This window comes from Schistocerca serialis, chromosome 5 (genome assembly GCF_023864345.2).
Source record: "Schistocerca serialis cubense isolate TAMUIC-IGC-003099 chromosome 5, iqSchSeri2.2, whole genome shotgun sequence".
NCBI classification, from domain to species: domain Eukaryota; kingdom Metazoa; phylum Arthropoda; class Insecta; order Orthoptera; family Acrididae; genus Schistocerca; species Schistocerca serialis.
Genome location: NC_064642.1, coordinates 112,460,773 through 112,480,021, shown reverse-complemented (window position 1 = coordinate 112,480,021; position 19,249 = coordinate 112,460,773). Strand labels below are relative to the sequence as shown.

The following is a 19,249-nucleotide window of genomic DNA, read 5'->3' as shown; positions in this document are numbered from 1 at the left end:
AAGATAAATTTTTTGTTTTTGTTTATTCCTGTGATGACAATTGTAAAAGAGGAAAGTATTGGCAACGGTATTGCTAATGCTAGTATCACTGTAAATTTATCATACGAAAGTGAATGCAACAGGAATAGTCTTGATCCTGTAGAGAAAGTTGAAACTCGTATGGAAAGACATGTTATCAACAATAATGAATTATACGGAGGGAAAATTTAAGGCAATTGATGACACTAACAGACAAAACGGGGAGTGGTTAGAAAATATTAAAGACAGACTCGGTGCTAATGAGATTCATTTGGAACAAATGGAGAAAAATAGTGAGATTCGTTTTAATCAAATGGAGCAAAACAACACTGCTCAGTTAGACCAGAATCTTAAGTACATCAGTGATAGATTTGAAAAACAGTTCAAAGAATATGAAAAGAAAAATGACGAAAACTTTCAAAAAGTAGAAGCAAAAATTTCCCGTTTGAGTCATAATCAGATCACGGGTAAGGTCAATTATGTTGGGAGAAAGGTTAAAAATGTAGATGCAAAAGTAAAAGAAATCTGAAAACTGAAATTAGCACAGGTAGAGAGAAAATCCATAATGCATTTAAAGTTGTGCATGCAGATATCAAACAAGCAGAAGATACATTATCTGCTTGTATTTCTAATGTAGATGATAAAATTGTTCAAGCAGAAGGCAAATTTGAACAAAACATAGGAATCATTACTGAAAAAATAGATGCAAATAAGCAAATACGCAAAGATGAAGTCAAGAGTTTAGAAAATAGTATTAATGACATCACTAAGAAACTTGAAAGTGTTAGTAGCAATATGGAAACCAATAGTTTGGCAAACAATATTGGCAATATGTGGTGCAATATTCCAGTAAAAAAACTTTTCAGATGAGAGCAGTATAGATCCAGTAGATTTCCTGAAGCATTGCAAAGATAATTTTTTTCCAAATATGAATGATAATTTGAAAATTAAATTTGTGAAAAGATTTCTAGAAGATGAAGCACTGTCATGGACTAATCAACATTGTATTGAGGGAATGGCTTTTGCAGAGTTTGAGGAGAGGTTCTTAAGTAAATTCTGGTCAGAGACAGAACACGCTCGAATAAAAAGTGAATTCTTGAATGGACCAGTTTATAAACATGAGTTTAGTAGCAAGAAGCAATTTTGCAAAAATCAGTCAAGGATACTCACTCACCTAGGCAAACATTTTGATGAACTCACTCAAATCGATACACTAAAAAGAAGGCAGCCATATGAATTACAGTGGGAATTAGCTTCTGGACCTATGACACAACAGATCAGTTTTTGAAGTATGCAGACAAACTAGACAGAATTATTGAGAAAACGGGTAAACCGCAATACCATAGTCAAAACCCTTTTCAAAAGACAGGTCATACAAACTGGGGAAACATAATTTTGGAAGTAATGATTTTCATCAGAGAAATCACCAGTGCAACTTCAAGGGATCACAAGGAAACAATTTCCATTACAAGGATCAATATGGAAATAACAATAATCAATTTGGTAACAGACACTTTGAAAATAAACCAAAGGAGTTGCATAGTCATAATGGTATGGGGAGAACTGAACAGGCAACAATACAGGAGTTAAAAAACTGAATAGGGCTCCACTGGCGGTCCGCATGATAGGAGCTACTTATACACAAATGGAAAGGGCCAACCCAAACAGCCAAACTAAACAGAAAAATGCCAGTGACATAATGAGTAATTATTTTAAGGAGAAGTGTTATCCCATTAATGTGGTATCTGTTACAAATAATATGTCATATAAATAAACAAGAAACAAAAGGTAAGTTATTTAAAGACACTGCTTGCTTGGAGAACCGTGAAGAAGAATTAAACTTAGATTTACTCTATGAGTGGGCTGAGAGGGACACCTTGCTGGAAAATAGTTGTTCAAATTATCAAAGTGTGTTAGGAATTAGAGAACTTATGGAAGAGTCTGGTGGGCTAGGAATGAAAATTGCACATAGTAAAGATGATTTAAATGTGTATCTGCATATTGAAGGTAAGGGTGCAGAAGATCCAGAGGATAATTTTTGTGGTGTTGATTGGGAAGAAAAGGAGACTGAGGATAGCAGTGAAGAAAGATGTTTTATTGGTGTAAGTGAGTAGTTGGGAGCTTTAGGGACTACTAATATAAAATAGGATAGTAATGCAATTAGTGAGGTACACATGAACACAGTTGACAATTTGAATGATAAGGATGTCAGAATTTTAGCCAATGAGCTATTTGATCTTAATACATGTAAAAAAAACAATGAGAGGGAATTGACAGCAGGTAATCTTAACAGCATTAAGGGAGTAGATGATGAAATGTCAGATAGTGAGCAATTTTTGCTTAGCTTATGGATTAACAGTAGTGCCATTAAGGATGATGAAAATTTCAGAAAGGTAACACTTGATATATATGAAACTTTGTATCCAGAACGGTGGCATAGAATTAAGTACCACATTTCACAAATGTTAAGAGATAAATATAAAGGACAGACACACAATATCACAAATGAATGTAGTTGGATTAAAGAAAAATTCAGGAATAGTAACCAGGCCAAAGAAAAGGCAATCACGGTAATAAAAGCATATAACCCTGGAAGTAATGATACAGGTAAAGACACTAGAAAGGGATATGGGTTTTAGTGAAACTGAAGATGACTTATTACATGAGAATATTAATAAAAAATTTTACTTTGATGTAACCAGTCCATTTATTGATGTACAGATAGATCATGGAAAGGAAAGTATTTAGTGGACACAGGAAGTCAAATATCTGGGATATCAGAATCATTAAGTAAAAAACTGAAAACTAATAAGGGTTATGTTGAGTTACCTGTAGCAGGAATTAAAATAACAGGTGCTGCTGGGAGGCACAGTAAATCAGTAAGGAGTCAGGCTTTTATTACTTTTGAAATTGAAGGAGTATCATGCTCACATGGGTGTCTCATTATTCCTGATCTCTCAGAGGATTTGATCCTAGGCATGCCTTGGATAATAAAAGTGCAGCATTTGACTGGGTAGGACAGAAATTAATGATGACTCTACCAAGTGGTTAAGTCATTGCTATGAAACTTCTTACATCAAATGTGTCGAGTATGAATAAGACTGTGAACAGTATTGAATTTACAAAAGAAGGTAAGTACATTGAAAACCAAGTCACAGATTTTGATACAGATGAGATAGAGTTTGAAAACTTGGTAAATGAAAAAGTAGCCGAAGCTAGAGAACTAACTGAGAACCAAAAACAAGATTTGAAATTATTTTTGTGGGAATATAGTGATGTATTTAGCAATATACCAGGTAAAGTAATCGGATACGAATGTACTTTGAAGTTGAAACCACATGGACCTTTCTTTACAAAACTGTAAAGTATTCCAATCTTGGAAAGGGTAACAGTGTAGAAGGAATTACAAAAGATGGAAGTTTGTGAAATCATTGAGAGTACAAGCCCTTATAATAATCCCTTGGTCATTGTAAATAAACCTACTGGACAAGTCAGATTAGTGCTAGATTCCAGACAGTTAAACAAATGTTTATACAGAGAAACTGACCGCCCAGAGAACATTGATGAGTTGTTATATAAATTTAAAAATATCCAAATTATGTCAAGCCTTGACCTAACTTTGTGTTTTCATCAAGTACCTCTTGCAATTAGTTCTAGAAAGTACACTGCTTTCTTATACAATGGGAGATGTTACCGATATTGTATAGTGCCTTTCGGATTAAACTCATCAGTCACAGAATTTATAAGAGGACTAGACTATGTAATTGGCCAAGAAGTTGTGTCAGAATTAACCATTTATGTAGATGATATATTAGTGTCAAATCAAAGTTGGGAGGATCATTTGAAGTTATTGAAAAAGGTGTGTGAAAAACTCAGAAGAGGAGGAATGACATTAAAACTAGAAAAATGTGAATTTGGTGTGTCAGAACTCAAATTTTTAGGTCATGTCATTACTAAGGAAGGGATAAGTGCAGACCCTGAGAAAATAAGATCTATCGTATACTTTCCATCTCCTAGAAACTGAAAACAATTGAAATCTTTCTACAGAATCTGTGGATTCTATCAAAAATATATAAATGGACAATGCCTTAATGTAACATGTTTAAGCAACTTACTTAGAAAAAATGCTACATGGAACTGGTCTGAAGTGTGTCAGAAAGCATTCAAGAAAATTAAGAATGAACTTTGTACGAACAATCTTTTACACAGACCAGATTTTAGTTTGCCATTTTGTCTTCACACTGACAGCAGTGATTATGGACTAGGAACAGAGCTATTTCAGGAGAAAGTTGTGAATGGAAAAAAACTTCATTGTACTATTGCATTTGCCAGTATAATGTTACTTAAACATGAAAGAACTTACACAGTCACAGAAAAAGAATTACTTACGATACACTGGGCATTTACAAAATTTAAAACATACCTGTTAGGACACAAGATAGAAGTGTATTCAGACCACAAAGCTTTAAGTTATTTACAGGAGTGTAGACTATATCATAATAGATTAACCAGGTGGGCAATGTCCCTGCAACAGTTTGACTATGAAATTGAGTATATTAAGGGGTCAGAAAATGTAGTAGCTAATGCTTTATCTAGGCTACCAGTAGGAGGAGATGAGGAAATGTTTGATCAAGAGGAAGAAAAATAATTTAAAATAAGATACATGAAGGGAATCCAAGATGAAAAGCTCATAAGGACACTTTGCAATAACATCAGGAGGGGACAAAATAACGATCCTAACTGGAAATTGGTTAAGGACTGCTTAGGCAACAGATGTACGATAAACTTGACAAATAATATAAGGTCTTTAAGGGAACACTCTTTAGAAGAACAGACGTGGACTCTGACAATTGGAAGCTATGTTGGCCAGAGTGTGAGGCAGACAAGTTAATAAGGCACACCCATGAAAGTTATGGTCACTGTGGAATACAGAAATGTGTAACAAAGTTACAAGAAAACATCTATTTTTGTAACGTGGTAAAGGTGAGGAATGAAATATCAACATGCAACAAATGTCAAAGAGCAAAAGTAAGTAACAGAACATGTCAGGGAGAAATGCAGAACATTATTCCGGATAAGCCATTAGATTTAGTAGCTGTAGACTTTTATGGCCCTTTACCTAAGAGCAAAGGTGGTCACTGTTTTATATTCATCATGGTTGATGTATTTTCCAAATTAATTAAACTTTATCCTGTTCGTAAAGCTATGAGTAAAGAGATCATTACAAAGGTTGAGAGAGATTACTTCAAGAGCTTAGGGAAACCTAAAGCAATACATCTGATAATAGTTCACAAAAAAACTGGAAAGCATTCATGGAAAAAACTAACACAAAATACATCTTGATACCAGCATACAACCCATCTTCAAACCCAGCAGAAAGGTGCATGAGGGAAATAGGGAGACTTTGCAGGACATATTGTAGTCACATGGTCCGACCTTGTAAACAACTTTGAGGACATCACGAACAGCTTGCAGCATAGCTCTACTCGATTTTGACCATATGAAATTATGTTTCATCTCAGACAAGTGAATCTTATTTCTGACTTAGACTTTCCACAATGTGCCTTAATATCAATGAAAGAACATGAAGATATTGTAAAGAAAACCACGAAGAAAGTAGGTGAATCTAGGAAAAACAGAAAAATAAAAGCTACCACATTCAGAGTACGCGACCATGTCTTAGTGAAATCCCATGAACGATCGAAGTTACTAACAGCAGAACTCAAGAAGTTTTTTTTTATGTATACACATTGGGCCATTTGAGATTATTGAGGACCCCCACTCGAATGCGTACCAATTAGTACATCACAAGTCGAGAAAGCTGTTTGGTCTTAGGAACGTTGTTTCTTTGAAGCCGTATATTGAAAAAAGAACAAATTGAGCCTACAAATATGCCTTTATCTGGAAAGAATTTTACTAGAAAAATGAAATCCTGTGAGATAAAGTCACAGGAACAAATTGAATCACCATGCTAAGTCATGTAACATATCTCGTGCAAAATGATGTTGTATCTAGACTGATTGTCACTCAATTCTGTTATAAGATTAGAGTTCGTAATTCCAACGTGCTTGTTTAAGTAATTGTACGGTATTTAATGAATTGCAAAATATGTATACTTGACAAATGAGGGATTTTATTTTAATGATGATGCTAGGAGACAATACATGTCACCCACCCCGACTGTGTGAGAATAGCAAATCTCATAATTTTTGAAATCTTGCTCATTCACTTAAATAAACCATAATGCTTATAAGTTCTATAGTTAATAGACTATACTTTCTTGTATATGCAAGTGTGCTTTTGCTTTACATCATGCTCACCATGAATAACCATTTTTATTTGGCTGTGTTGATCACACAAAGCAGATACTTTATGCTGGCTTCTTTCACCTCTTAATCATGATATCTATCACATAATCTACAAAGTTCATGAGAGTTTAGTATTGGTGAACTCATATACTTTTGTAACATCATTGATGATACAGGAGTTAGTGCTATGTTTATTCTAATATGAGAAAATCTTTTAACTATGGTACTATTTTATAGTAAGTTTCTGGGCAACAAACCAATATGTGTGTTTATGTAATTTATGTTGTGAGACAAAGCAGGGAGTCAATGGGCGATGTAAGAATGAACAATTTGCTAGAGTTGTCATAAAAAGTTGTATAGAAGCCAAGACAGTTATGCAATTTCTGTATCGGACTGACAAGTGGACCAGGGTACACTTGTAAGTCTGGTGGGCTAGTGTAATGTAATCAACTGCCGAAGATACAATTTATCCAAAGAATCTAGGATGTTGGCTTGCCCGCCACTTCTTTATCAGTACTGGAGGAAGATGGGCATGCTTTCATGACAAGTGTAGTATAATGGATTTAGATTATCAATTTTGTTAGTGAAAATGGTGTAGCTCCTAACAAAAAGTACGAATAAATATAATTTTTAGCTGAAAGTATTTCCAATCTGGTGGAGTTTATTTTAAACAGAACAAAACCCAGGCCATGCTTGATATTGGAGAGATTATTTTGCAGACAAAACTACAAAAAACCCCTAGACAAACGAGATCTGCAGTGTGTAATCTTTCAGCAGCTACTAAAAAATAATTCTTGCTGAAATTGTGCTGGAACTGGTCGTATTATTCCCATTCAAAAACATGTGGTGAGAGTGTTGTCCTACCACAATTTACTGCGTAAGATTCCACAAACAATTTTTCAGTTCTCTAAGAAACAAGAAAGATAACAAACAGTACAAAAGTGATCAGCGCGGTGCGGATTGATGGCATCATTTATCATAGGGCCGCATTTTTTTGAGGAGATGAATCCTGTGGGTCCTGTTCCTTGTAATTCACTGGTAAATAGTGTGAGTCTTTTGCACACCAACATCATTCCAAACCTTCGACAGTGTGGATGTGTGGGTAGGATCATTTTTGTGCATGATGGCCCTCTTCCGCACATTGCAAAACCTGTGCAGTGGCTGCTGTATAGACAATTTGGAAATGCTAGAATTATCAGCCATTATTTCCCTACAGCTTGACTGTGCAAATCACCTGATCTTAATCCGTGTGACTTCTGGCTCTGGAGTTATATGAAAGATGTTGTGTTCAGTGCTCCAATTATGAACATAGCTGAGCTGAAGGCACATATTGTGCAATACATTTGAACATGATCCCCCAAGACACTCCCACCTGTTGTGGAACATGCTGTTTCTCAATTTCAACTTCTGGCAGAAAACAGTGAACAGCATATTGAACATGTCCTGCACCAGTCTCATGACAACTAGAAAATGATGTCATTTTGTTTTTTTTATGTGATTTTTCACACCAACACAATTAAAAACTGAAGGCAAGTCTCCCCTCAAAGAAAGGACAATTGGGTTAAATCATGACATACTTTATCTGTGATAAGATACAATCGGCAGTCTAGGGCACCTGTTCATAGACACCATGACCTGTGCACAAGACAGACACCTTCACCTTCACCAACCTTACGATGACCACAAGTAAATACAGTCATTGGCCAATTACAATAAAAATAAGCATTACCAAAGTCTTTGTTTGCTATCTGTCTGAAATGAAAGGTACGGTAAGTAATGATATAAGAGTGCATAACACACAATTCCTCTTGAAGTTGCTGCCTTATTCTTGCTTGTAAATGTTCTCTCTCCATTCTTAAGCTCCAAACATCCAACTGATTTGCACATCGTAGAATGGTGAAGATGAAAGTAACAAGGCATCTCTGTGCATCATTCAATGTAGTTGCCTTTGTAGCAGCTTAACACAGACTGGCAGTGTGCACTTGTGAGCATGCTTTATCAACCACAACTTTGGATGCAAGCCAAGTGCAACTTCTGGCGCAAGCCTTATCAGCTTCCGCTTTCCAATGTTTTGCGACACTGTGGGCCGACCATACGGTTTTTGGTCCCATGACAATTGAAAACCAATGTCATTTTCCTTTTCGTATGGTTTTTGGCCTCAGGACAATTAAAAACTGATTTTTCCCATCCAATGTAGGACGACCTAGCCATGATGGACAAGCTTACCTAACTAACAGTGCCACAACTGTTGACTGTCGTGTTGCGATTTATCTGTCATTTCCAGCTGACCCCATTTACATATTGGTAAAATTTTCATTAATTTTTTTCCTTCCGTGACATTTCTCCTTGCAGCAATAATATGCCTTTCAAATTTGACATCATTCTGGGCAGTGGTTCTCTTTCTACAGTATGTTGAAATGGAAATTATGGACACCTTGTATAAATGAAGCTAGAGGGGCTAAAGATGAGAGCAGTCTACGTACCTTAGGCAGTGAAAACAGACAAATCCACAGTTTACTGTAATGTGTTGTTAGGGATAGTGAATAAACATTTCACAAAACCCCCCCTAAGGTGTATTTATTCACTGAACACCAGTTCCAGTCAAGCAAACATCTTCAAGCCATGAATGAACATTAAATCATGTTAAAGGGCAGTTCATTGGTGTCAAATAAGTGATTATTAACAGCTGCAGCATCTGCCATTTCTACGTGCATCTTATCTATCATATATTTTTGCATAGTTACTAAGTCTACAAATCTTTAGTCTGTTGGAGTGTTTTGTACTCCGGTCATAACCATATCATAAACTGAGAGTCTATTTTCCACATTCATTAATGGTATGTTTGACCACTGTTCTAAACAAAATTTGTTCTTTTAAAAACATTTCAAAACTGCAAAACACTGCAATTAGAATCAGTTTGGATGTAAACCTCTAAGATCTCCGGTGTTGTCCTTTACTGTCTATGCACTTACATTACGGAAACCCTTATATTTTTCAAAATAAATGTAATGTAGGTAATGACTGCAGACTACAAAAAAGTGTGTGTGTGTGTGGGGGGCGGGGGGGAGGAGAGGGGGAGGGGGGGGGGGGAGAGAGAGAGAGAGAGAGAGAGAGAGAGAGAGAGAGAGAAATGTTATTCATGATCACTTTACCAGACAAAACAAAAACTTACACAGGACCCAAATCAACACATTCCAGTGCCAAAACAGTGGTTTCCACAAGGGAGTAAAACTTTATAACAAACATCTTACAAGGGAACCTCCCCATCGCACCCCCCTCAGATTTGGCACAGTGAATAGGCCTTGAAAAACTGAACACAGATCAATCTAGAAAACAGGAAGAAGTTGTGTGGAACTATGAAAAAAATAAGCAAAATATACAAACTGAATAGTCCATGCGTAAAATACGCAACATAAAGCAAAGAGAACAAAGGAGCGCCGTGGTCTCAGGGTTAGCGTGCGCAGCTGCGAAATGAAAGGTCCTTGGTTCAAGTCTTCCCTGGAGTGAATATTTTAATTTTTTATTTTCAGTTTATCTGACAAAGTCTTATGTTTTCATCACTTTTTTGGGAATGATTATCACATCCACAAGAAAACCTAAATCTGCCAAGGTAGAAGAATCTTTTTACCCATTCGCCAAGTGTACAAGTTAGGTGGGTCGACAACATATTCCTGTCATGTGACGCATATGCCGTCACCAGTGTCGTATAGAATATATCAGACGTGTTTTCCTGTGGAGGAATCGGTTGACCTATGACCTTGCGATCAAATGTTGTCGGTTCCCATTGGAGAGACACGTCCTTTCGTCTACTAATCGCACGGTTTTGCGGTGTGGTCGCAAACCACAGACACTTAACTTATTACAGTGAACAGAGACGTCAATGAACGAACGGACAGATCATAACTTTGCGAAAATAAAATTTTACTCAAGGGAAGACTTGAACCAAGGACCCCATGTTCCGCAGCTGCTTACGCTAACCACGGGACCACGGCGCTCGTGTACTCACACTATCCTTGATCTTGCATATCTTGCGCATGGACTACTCAGTTTGTATACTTTGATTATTTTTTTCGTAGTTCCACAAAACTTCTTCCTGTTTTTTCGATTGATCTGTGTTCAGTTTTTCAAGGCCTATCCACTGTGCCAACTTACAACTAAATCTGAGTGGGGGTGCGATGGGGAGGTTCCCTTGTTAGAAACACAAAAACAATTACTAAGCTCAAAACCTTTGGAAAATCTTTAAAGATATATTTACTGCATCACTGATTTTACTCAACTACAGAATAGATAAATTTATGAAGTGTGCTACATAAATACTAAATGTTTGAACTGAATTATTCTGATCTCAAATAAGTACACATAGAAGTCTTTCATCTGTATACTTATAAATTGACTTGTGCAATGGCTTAAGCCTCAGCTGTAAACAACACTCTAGAACAAATATGAAAAACAATACTGATAAAGAATAGCACAGTCTAGAAAAATTGATCAAGGAAGGTGCTGATGAAGCAGTTGGTGAAAAGAAAAAGATAGGAAATGAAAAGGTTTACAAATTTGTGATGAAGCGACAGAAGTGGTTAATCAACAAAAAACAAGAATCTTATCTTAAACAATGGAATATTCCAGTCCGAGCTGCCAGAGAATGCAGCCATATGTGCATGAGGCGTGCTTGCTTGTGTGGACAAACATGTGTAAGTGTTTCCTTTTCTGCCGAAGGTTTTGGCCAAAAGCTAATGCGTAAGCGTAAGCGTCTTTTTGTCGTGCCTGTCTGCAACTCAACATGTCATACTTATAGTAAGAATCTTAAATTAAATAATTGAGCAGCGATCCATCTGAAGAAACTCACCATATTTGTCAACAAAAACTAAATAACATTAAGAAAACAATAAAAAAAACCCATCAAGATTCATGGGAATATTTATAGGTGTAACGGAAAATAGTACTCATGGGGGCAAACAGTAGCCTACAAAAGAATCAAAATGCTCAGTAAATCAGAAAGACAGTGGATTGTTATAAATAATAGAACTGGGTAATCAATTACAATAAAATATGGTATGAAGATTTAAATTCTGTTCAAAGTTAAAACAGATGAAAGAGACATGGATGCAATGGATGATCTAGATTTGGAAGAACTCACAGACGTCATGAGAGACAAGTAAGTGACATACGAAATGGGCTTCTATAGTATGGTGGTTTGCCTCACAGCTCACATTTTTATGACCACCTAGTATGCATTGGAAAAGTAGTAGTACTACCATGGCCGTGGCAGCAGACAAATATAATTTCATGAAATGTATTCGCAGTTGTGCATATGAACCACCTTCAGCTGTAGAGTGGAATGAAGAGAATGAAAACTAGTGCTGGGTTTGGACTCAAACACAGATTCCTCACTTTATGCAAGTGGCTGCCTCTTAACTGCTTCAGCTGTGTGAGCACGACTCACGGACAGAACCCAACTTCCATACATCGTCGTTCATGTGTCTTACCTGTACTTATAAATCCCTTTAATGCTATTCCTACACAGGGGAGACATTTTATTTGGAAGTCACAAGCCCGGTGTTGGCTGATAAATACAAATTGCAGGGCCTCTGTTGTGAAGAAGTATGATGTAATGTTCCTTCGGACATGCACACATTCACAGAGAAGCGTTGAAATCAGGAACTGTTGAGTGTCCGAATAACTGTTAGATTAACAGTGGCCAAAGTCAAAGCAACATATGGAATCACCACTGTACACTCCAGAAAATATCTAGCACAGTGTGAGGTAGGCTGCATGCGTCACTCAATGCCAAATAGCAGCCTGAGCACAAGTAACTTAGCGAGCAGGTAGTCAGATAACTGATAATGATACAGTGGCCGAAATTGCAAGTAACAACAACCTCTGCAGCAGTTAGAGAGTTAATATGTTGTGACAAATGAAAATTTGGATAAAGTTGTAAAATTGTAAGTTGAACCCATTTCCTGTGATGCTTCCTACTGTCTTATTACACCCTTAATTACACCCCTCTTCGTTATACTTCAAACACTCAACTTCTATTTCTCTATCAGTGAATGTCTCCTTGTTTGTCTGTTCTAATAATTTCATGCACTTCATCCCCCATTCCCAATGCATTTTATCAGCTTTTGTCTGCTCTCTCTTTCTTTCTTTTAGCAACCCGTGATTTCATTTGAGGTTAGTTTCATCTTTGACATATCAGTAACTGCCAGCTATCCCCCCCCCCCCCCCCCCCCCATGCTCTACGCTATCTTTCCCTTTCTTTCTACTCCCTATCTTTCCCTCTCTCTTGCCTAAGGAACTGTTCTGACAGCTAAAGAATCACCTATGCTTGTAATCTGAGTCCCTGCCCTGCTACAATTGTTTGTTCAGCTTGTTGGTAAATGAGCCTTTCTTTTACTAGGTATGTTTTCTATGCTTCCTGGAGTTCTTCCTCTACACTCTTCCCCTATCAATTTCTGTTTGGGAATTGAAAAAAGCATTTTATTTCACAATTTTCAAGATTCTGTGAATCTTTTAAATGATGTTGTTAAATCTAATATCTTAATTACTTATGGCAATATAAAATTTTTATCTATCTCAGGCATACTCACCTACACATATGTTGCAGACTTTGAACTTGCTTGAAGCGAGACACCGGATGCAATAGCTGCACTCGCATCGGGCCCAGTACTGGTCTACGATGCAGAAAGAATAAATAACGCCCACTTCTTGAGTGTTCTACTGCATTTTCGATGAAATCCACAATAGTATGACTTTTGAATTTTGTACAACTTCCAAAGCTAAAATTTCCTATGAGAAAAACAATGAAATTCGATGCCAAATTACAAAGTATAACCACAAATATAATGTATAATAAATGTAATGGTTATTTCACATGAAAAAAGGCAGAAAAACTGTAGTTCTTTGTACCATAACCATTGCCAGACAACGTTATCAACAATATATAACAATATGCTGCAACCCAATATTCAAGAAAGGTCAAATATGTAAACACTTTACAAAAAACGACACCTAATATTAGACATACCTTGATCATGTTCTATCCTAACATGACGAATGCAACCATGCAGTTTAAAAGTGAGTGAGAAGATGTAGTGATCATCACTACTATCACGAACAATAAATGACCCATCCGGCTCGTTTGACAGAATTTTTTCAGCTGCCTCTCCAGAAATTGGACCCCAATACCAACCGTACTGCAAGACAAGATGTAATAAATAAGCTGTATAAAATGAGCTAAGACTAATTTATGGGAAGGATGTGGGACATCATGTTTCTATGAACCAATTATGCAGAGTATAACTGGAGAACAACTCAAAATTAAAATGGGAAACTATACCATTCCCAAACCACTATGTTGTTACTTGGAAAAATGAATAATAATTTGCCAACACTTAATTATTTTCATACACACTCACAAAAATTACACTAAAAAGGCTACTACTAGATATACAAAATGTTCTTATTGTATATGAAACGTGATAACTTCTTGTAGAATAAGTAACAATTCAGTGTCAAGAAACTGATTAACAGTTTGCTCAGCCAAGTTCTGTTATTATTTGAAAATGGATTTAGCGAAGATTGAAACATATGGATAATTAAACAAGCCACTAACAGTTGGAGCTGTTTTGACCTTCATAACTGTTACAACAATTGTAAGATGAAATTTTGTTAAACAATGCAAGATGGACACAAGTTCGCAAAAACTTATTTGAGATGCAACACAATAGCAACAAAAATTGCTTTCCTCATTGTTTCATTCATCATACGTAAAGTTTTTTTACTGCTATGACAATGAGCAACCGGCCAACAAAGCTCAGACCAACATAAAACAAATTAAACACATACTTTGCAGCAAACTATCATAATATGGCAGCACTCCATCATGAGATATAGCAGTTACACAGAAGTGAAATCCGAGAAAGAATGCACCACTGTTAACCTTGTTGAATATGCTCATATTCAAACAAACTTGTCGACATCTCTAGCCTGAAAGACAATAAATTCCAAACAAAAAAGCTTGTGAATGTAACCATCACAATCATACATATTACTGTTCAATTGACAGATTACACTATGTGATCAAAAGTATCTTGGCTGAAAATGACTTACAAGTTTGTGGCGCCCTTCATCGGTATCGCTGGCATTCAATATGGTGTTGGCCCACCGTTAACCTTGATGACAGCTTCCACTCTCGCAGGCATACGTTCAAGCAGGTGCTGGGAGATTTCTTGGGGAATGGCAGCCCATTCTTAACAGAGTGCTGCACTGAGGAGAGGTATCAATGTCGGTCGGTGAGGCCTGGCACGAAGTCGACATTCCAAAACATCCCAAAGGTGTTCTGTAGGATTCAGGTCAGGACTCTGTGCAGGCCAGTCCATTACAGAGATGTTACTGTGCATTATGAACAGGTGCTTGAGCGTGTTGAAAGATGCAGTCACCATCCACGAATTGCTCTTCAACAGTGGGAAGCAAGAAGGTGCTTAAAATATCAATGTAGGCCTGTGCTGTTATAGTGCCAAGCAAAACAACAAGGGGTGCAAGCCCCCTCCATGAAAAACATGACCACACCATAACACCACCTCCTCTGAATTTTACTGTTGGCACTACATACGCTGGCAGATGACATTTACCGGGCATTCACCATAACCCACACCCTGCCATCAGATCGCCACATTGTGTACCATGATTCATCACTCCACACAATGTTTTTCCACGGTTTAGTTACCCAATGTTTACGCTCTTTACGCCAAGGGGGCATCGTTTGGCATTTACCGCGCATGTTGTGTGGCTTATGAGCAGCCGCTCGACCATGACATGCAAGTTTCCTCAACTGCCGCCTAACTGTCTAGTACTTGCAGTGGATTCTGATGCAGTTTGGAATTCCTGTGTGATGGTCTGCATAGATGTCTGCCTATTACACATTATGACCCTCTTCAACTGTCGGAGGTCTCTGTCAGTCAACAGACGAGGTCGGCATGTAGACTTTTGTGCTGTAGGTGTCCCTTCACATTTCCACTTCACTATCACATCAGAAAGAGTGGACCTAGGGATGTTTAGGAGTGTGGAAATCTTGCATACAGACATATGACACAAGTGACACCCGACCACCTGACCACGTTCAAAGTCCGTCAGTTCCGCAGCGTACCCCATTCTGCTCTCCCAAGATGTCTAATAACTACTGAGGTTGCTGATATGGAGTACCTGGAAGTAGGTGGTAGCACAATGCACCTTATATGAAAAACATGATTTTGGGGGTATGCGGATACTTTTGATCACATAGTGTATGTTGTGTCTGTATTCAGCAATGGCCTGAAGTTTTAATAAACAGATATCCACTTGTTCAACAAATTGAAATAATTCAGAATTAACTCCATATCTGTGTTCAATGTCATCACCATTTCTGGGTTAAGAAACAAAAATGCTGAATCTGATTAGTTGTTCTTCCAAATCTGTGATCAATAATTCCAGTGGGCAGTTTTAATCTCCGATGATCATATTTTTACTAAGTGGACTCCATAAAGCTGATTTGTGTAAGGCACAACTTCTAAAAAACTTCTTCATTGGTAATATAGTACGTGGTCACTCACCAGTCATTTTACTTTTAAAAATGGCATCTTTTAACAGACATGAAGTGACATGGAACAGAGGTTAAGGCCCTGGACTCACATTCAGGATGAGTGGTGTTTAACTTCCATGTTTTGCCATCCAGATTCAGGTTTTCTGGAGTTTTCCTACCTTAATTAAAGAGAATGCCAGGATAGTTCCTTATAAAAGGACATTGTCAATTTTTTTCCCCAACCTTGCCCGATCATAATTTAGTAGCATTCATCTCCCACGACCTCACTGTCAACAGGATGTCGAACCCTACTGTTTAAACTGGCCACCAAATTAAGGCAAATTAACAAACACAGGAGAAGCCTTTAAAAATTCAAGATAAGTTGCATATAAAAGTTGATGATAAGCAAAAAACCAAATATTAGCAATATGCCCAACCACTAGAAGGACCACATTCTGTCCATTCTGTCAAACACAGCTTAAATAGTTTAATCATACTGTGTTTTGACCTCAAATCTGCTTCATCGCTAGGGGAGAGGGGGAGGGGTGGGGAGGGGGGGAGAGGGGGAGGGGGAGGGAGAGAATGGCAAAAAGTGCAATGGATAAAGTGTCCATCAGAGGAAAGAGCAGACCAGAGGAAATCCTGGAAAATGTGTATCATGAATTCCAAAATGGTGAAAATATGGGGCCTACCTCAAAGACTCACACAAGAGAATTTGTAACTTCAATGTGAGCAATTCTGTTGCTGCTACTGCAAATTCTACAATGGATTTCAAATTTATGTGAAACTAATTAATTTATGAAACAATTAATATTCAGTTTCAGAAACAGCTACATCTGCCATTGCTGACTGTACCTCAGTACTCATTGGATTAGATTTACTTTCATTCCAATTGGTCCGTAGTGAGGAGGTCCTCCAGGATGTGGAACATGTCAGAAAAACAACAATACATGACAAATATTTACAACTAAAACAAATAAGCTAATGTGGGGGCGCGCGCGCGCGAGTGTATACCTGTCCTTTTTTCCCTCTAAGGTAAGTCTTTCCGCTCCCGGGATTGGAATGACTCCTTACCCTCTCCCTTAAACCCCATATCCTTTCGTCTTTCCCTCTCCTTCTCTCCTTCCCTCTTTCCAGACGAAGCAACCGCTGGTTGTGAAAGCTTGAAATTTTGTGTGTGTGTGTGTGTGTGTGTGTGTGTGTGTGTGTGTGTGTTTGTGTGTGTTTTTTATTGTGTCTATCTACCAGCGCTTTCCCGTTTGGTAAGTCATGGAATCATATTTTATATGAATATCAATGGCTGTTTGTGAGTAAGTGGCTACCCTGAAGTTGAATGATAGTGTTACTAACTCAAATAAGTTCTTATTGGGAGAGTCTTTAAGGAAATCTACATTGAAATCACCAGCAACAACTATTTCTTTGTTTTTGGTTGTTAATTAAGTTTGAGAAAGAAATCAAAAAACATAATTCCAGCTTATTACATCAGCATAAACAGCTATTGGTTAAGAATTTTCAACAGTCAGCAGATAATATAACTCTACCAAATTTTAACTCAGTCAATGTGAAATGTCAGCTATCTTTATTGCTTCAAAATATTCGAGGACTGAGAAATAAAATTAATGAATTAACTATCTGCATAGATGAATTAGTCTTCAAACCCAGCTGACATAATCTGCCTCTGAACATCATGTGACCACTGGTATAGAACTTTTAAGTGTTACAGGGTTTAGGTTAGCATCTCACTTTTGTAGATCAGAATATATATAAAAAACAAAGATGATGTGACTTACCAAATGAAAGTGCTGGCAGGTCGACAGACACACAAACAAACACAAACATACACACAAAATTCAAGCTTTCGCAACAAACTGTTGCCTCATCAGGAAAGAGGGAAGGAGAGGGAAAGACGAAAGGATGTGGGTTTTAAGGGAGAGGGTAAGGAGTCATTCCAATCCCGGAAGCGGAAAGACTTACCTTAGGGGGAAAAAAGGACGGGTATACACTCGCACACACACACATATCCATCCACACATATACAGACACAAGCAGACATCATGTTATCTGATATGACTATCTTTTTCTTGTAATATATTTGCTTTGACATCCGTATTACAGTCTTTAATATTTTGCAGTATTTCTTGTAATGTGCTATAGCATCAACATCAGAACTGTTTCGAATTGACAGATGCAGTTTTCTTTTTGTTTTACAAGATACCCATATTCGAGTAATCCATGGCTTTTTTGTAGACTTTGCTCTAACCTTGGTAAGTTTTGGGGGAAAACAGTGTTGGAATAAGGTACGTACTTTATTAGCAAAAGTGTTATATTTTTCATTCATGCCATGAGCACTGTAAACATCAGTCCAGTGAATGTCTCTGAGGAGTGTCCTAAAATAATCAATTTTTGGCTTATTGGTTACCCTCTTGAGCTCAGATTTAACAGATTTTATATCCTGTTCAGTATTAACATTTAACAGAAGGAACTGCATGTCATGGTCTGAGAGGCCATTGACTATTGGTTTTGTAATATAATTCTGTTCATTGGACTTTTCTATAACAATATTATCAATGGCTGTTTGTGAGCAAGTGGCTACCCTAGTGGGGAACTTTACAGTGGGAATGAAGTTGAATGATAGTGTTACTAACCCAAATAAGTTCTTATTGGGAGAGTCTTTAACGAAATCTACATTGAAATCACCAGCAACAACTATTTCTTTGTTTTTGGTTGTTAAATGGGCCAGTACAGCTTCAAGGTGGTTTACGAACAGATTAAAGTTACCTGCAGGTGCTCAATATACACTTAATATTATGAAGGATTTTTTGTGAAATTCTAATTCTGTTGCACATGCTTCCATATGCTGTTCTAGGCAAAATTTATGAATGTCTATGTTCTTAAATTTATGACTGTTCCTAATGAATGTGGCAACTCCTCCTTTCTCCATTTCTGATCTACAAAAGTGAGATGCTAACCTAAACCCTGTAACACTTAAAAGTTTTATACCAGTGGTCACATGATGTTCAGAGAGGCAGATTATGTCAGCTGGGTTTGAAGACTCTAATTCATCTATGCAGATAGTTAATTCATTAATTTTATTTCTCAGTCCTCAAATATTTTGATGCAATAAAGATAGCTGACATTTCACATTGACTGAGTTAAAATTTGGTAGAGTTATAATATCTGCTGACTGTTGAAAATTCTTAACCAATAGCTGTTTATGCTGATGTAATAAGCTGGAATTATGTTTTTTGATTTCTTTCTCAAACTTAAGGTTTGTCTCAGTTCTAACCTCTCTTAAAATTTGCTTTCTTTCTGTCCTCCCTACCCTAGATTCTGACCTTTGCCATTCTACTTTCGTTAACCAGGTTTT

General features: G+C 37.2%; 1 protein-coding gene across 3 annotated transcripts in view; it reads right to left on the bottom strand.

Moving 5' to 3' along the window:
• The window catches only part of LOC126481340 (uncharacterized), a 74,228-nt gene that overhangs the window by 30,280 nt on the left and 24,699 nt on the right, over positions 1-19,249 (bottom strand). For all 3 annotated transcript variants that reach the window (XM_050105025.1, XM_050105028.1, XM_050105027.1), the window contains exons 5-6: positions 13,351-13,519; positions 12,914-13,112 (exon numbers count right to left, since the gene is read on the bottom strand). In XM_050105025.1, the coding sequence (XP_049960982.1) occupies positions 12,914-13,112; positions 13,351-13,519 (368 nt within the window). The remainder of the gene's footprint in view (positions 1-12,913; positions 13,113-13,350; positions 13,520-19,249) is intronic.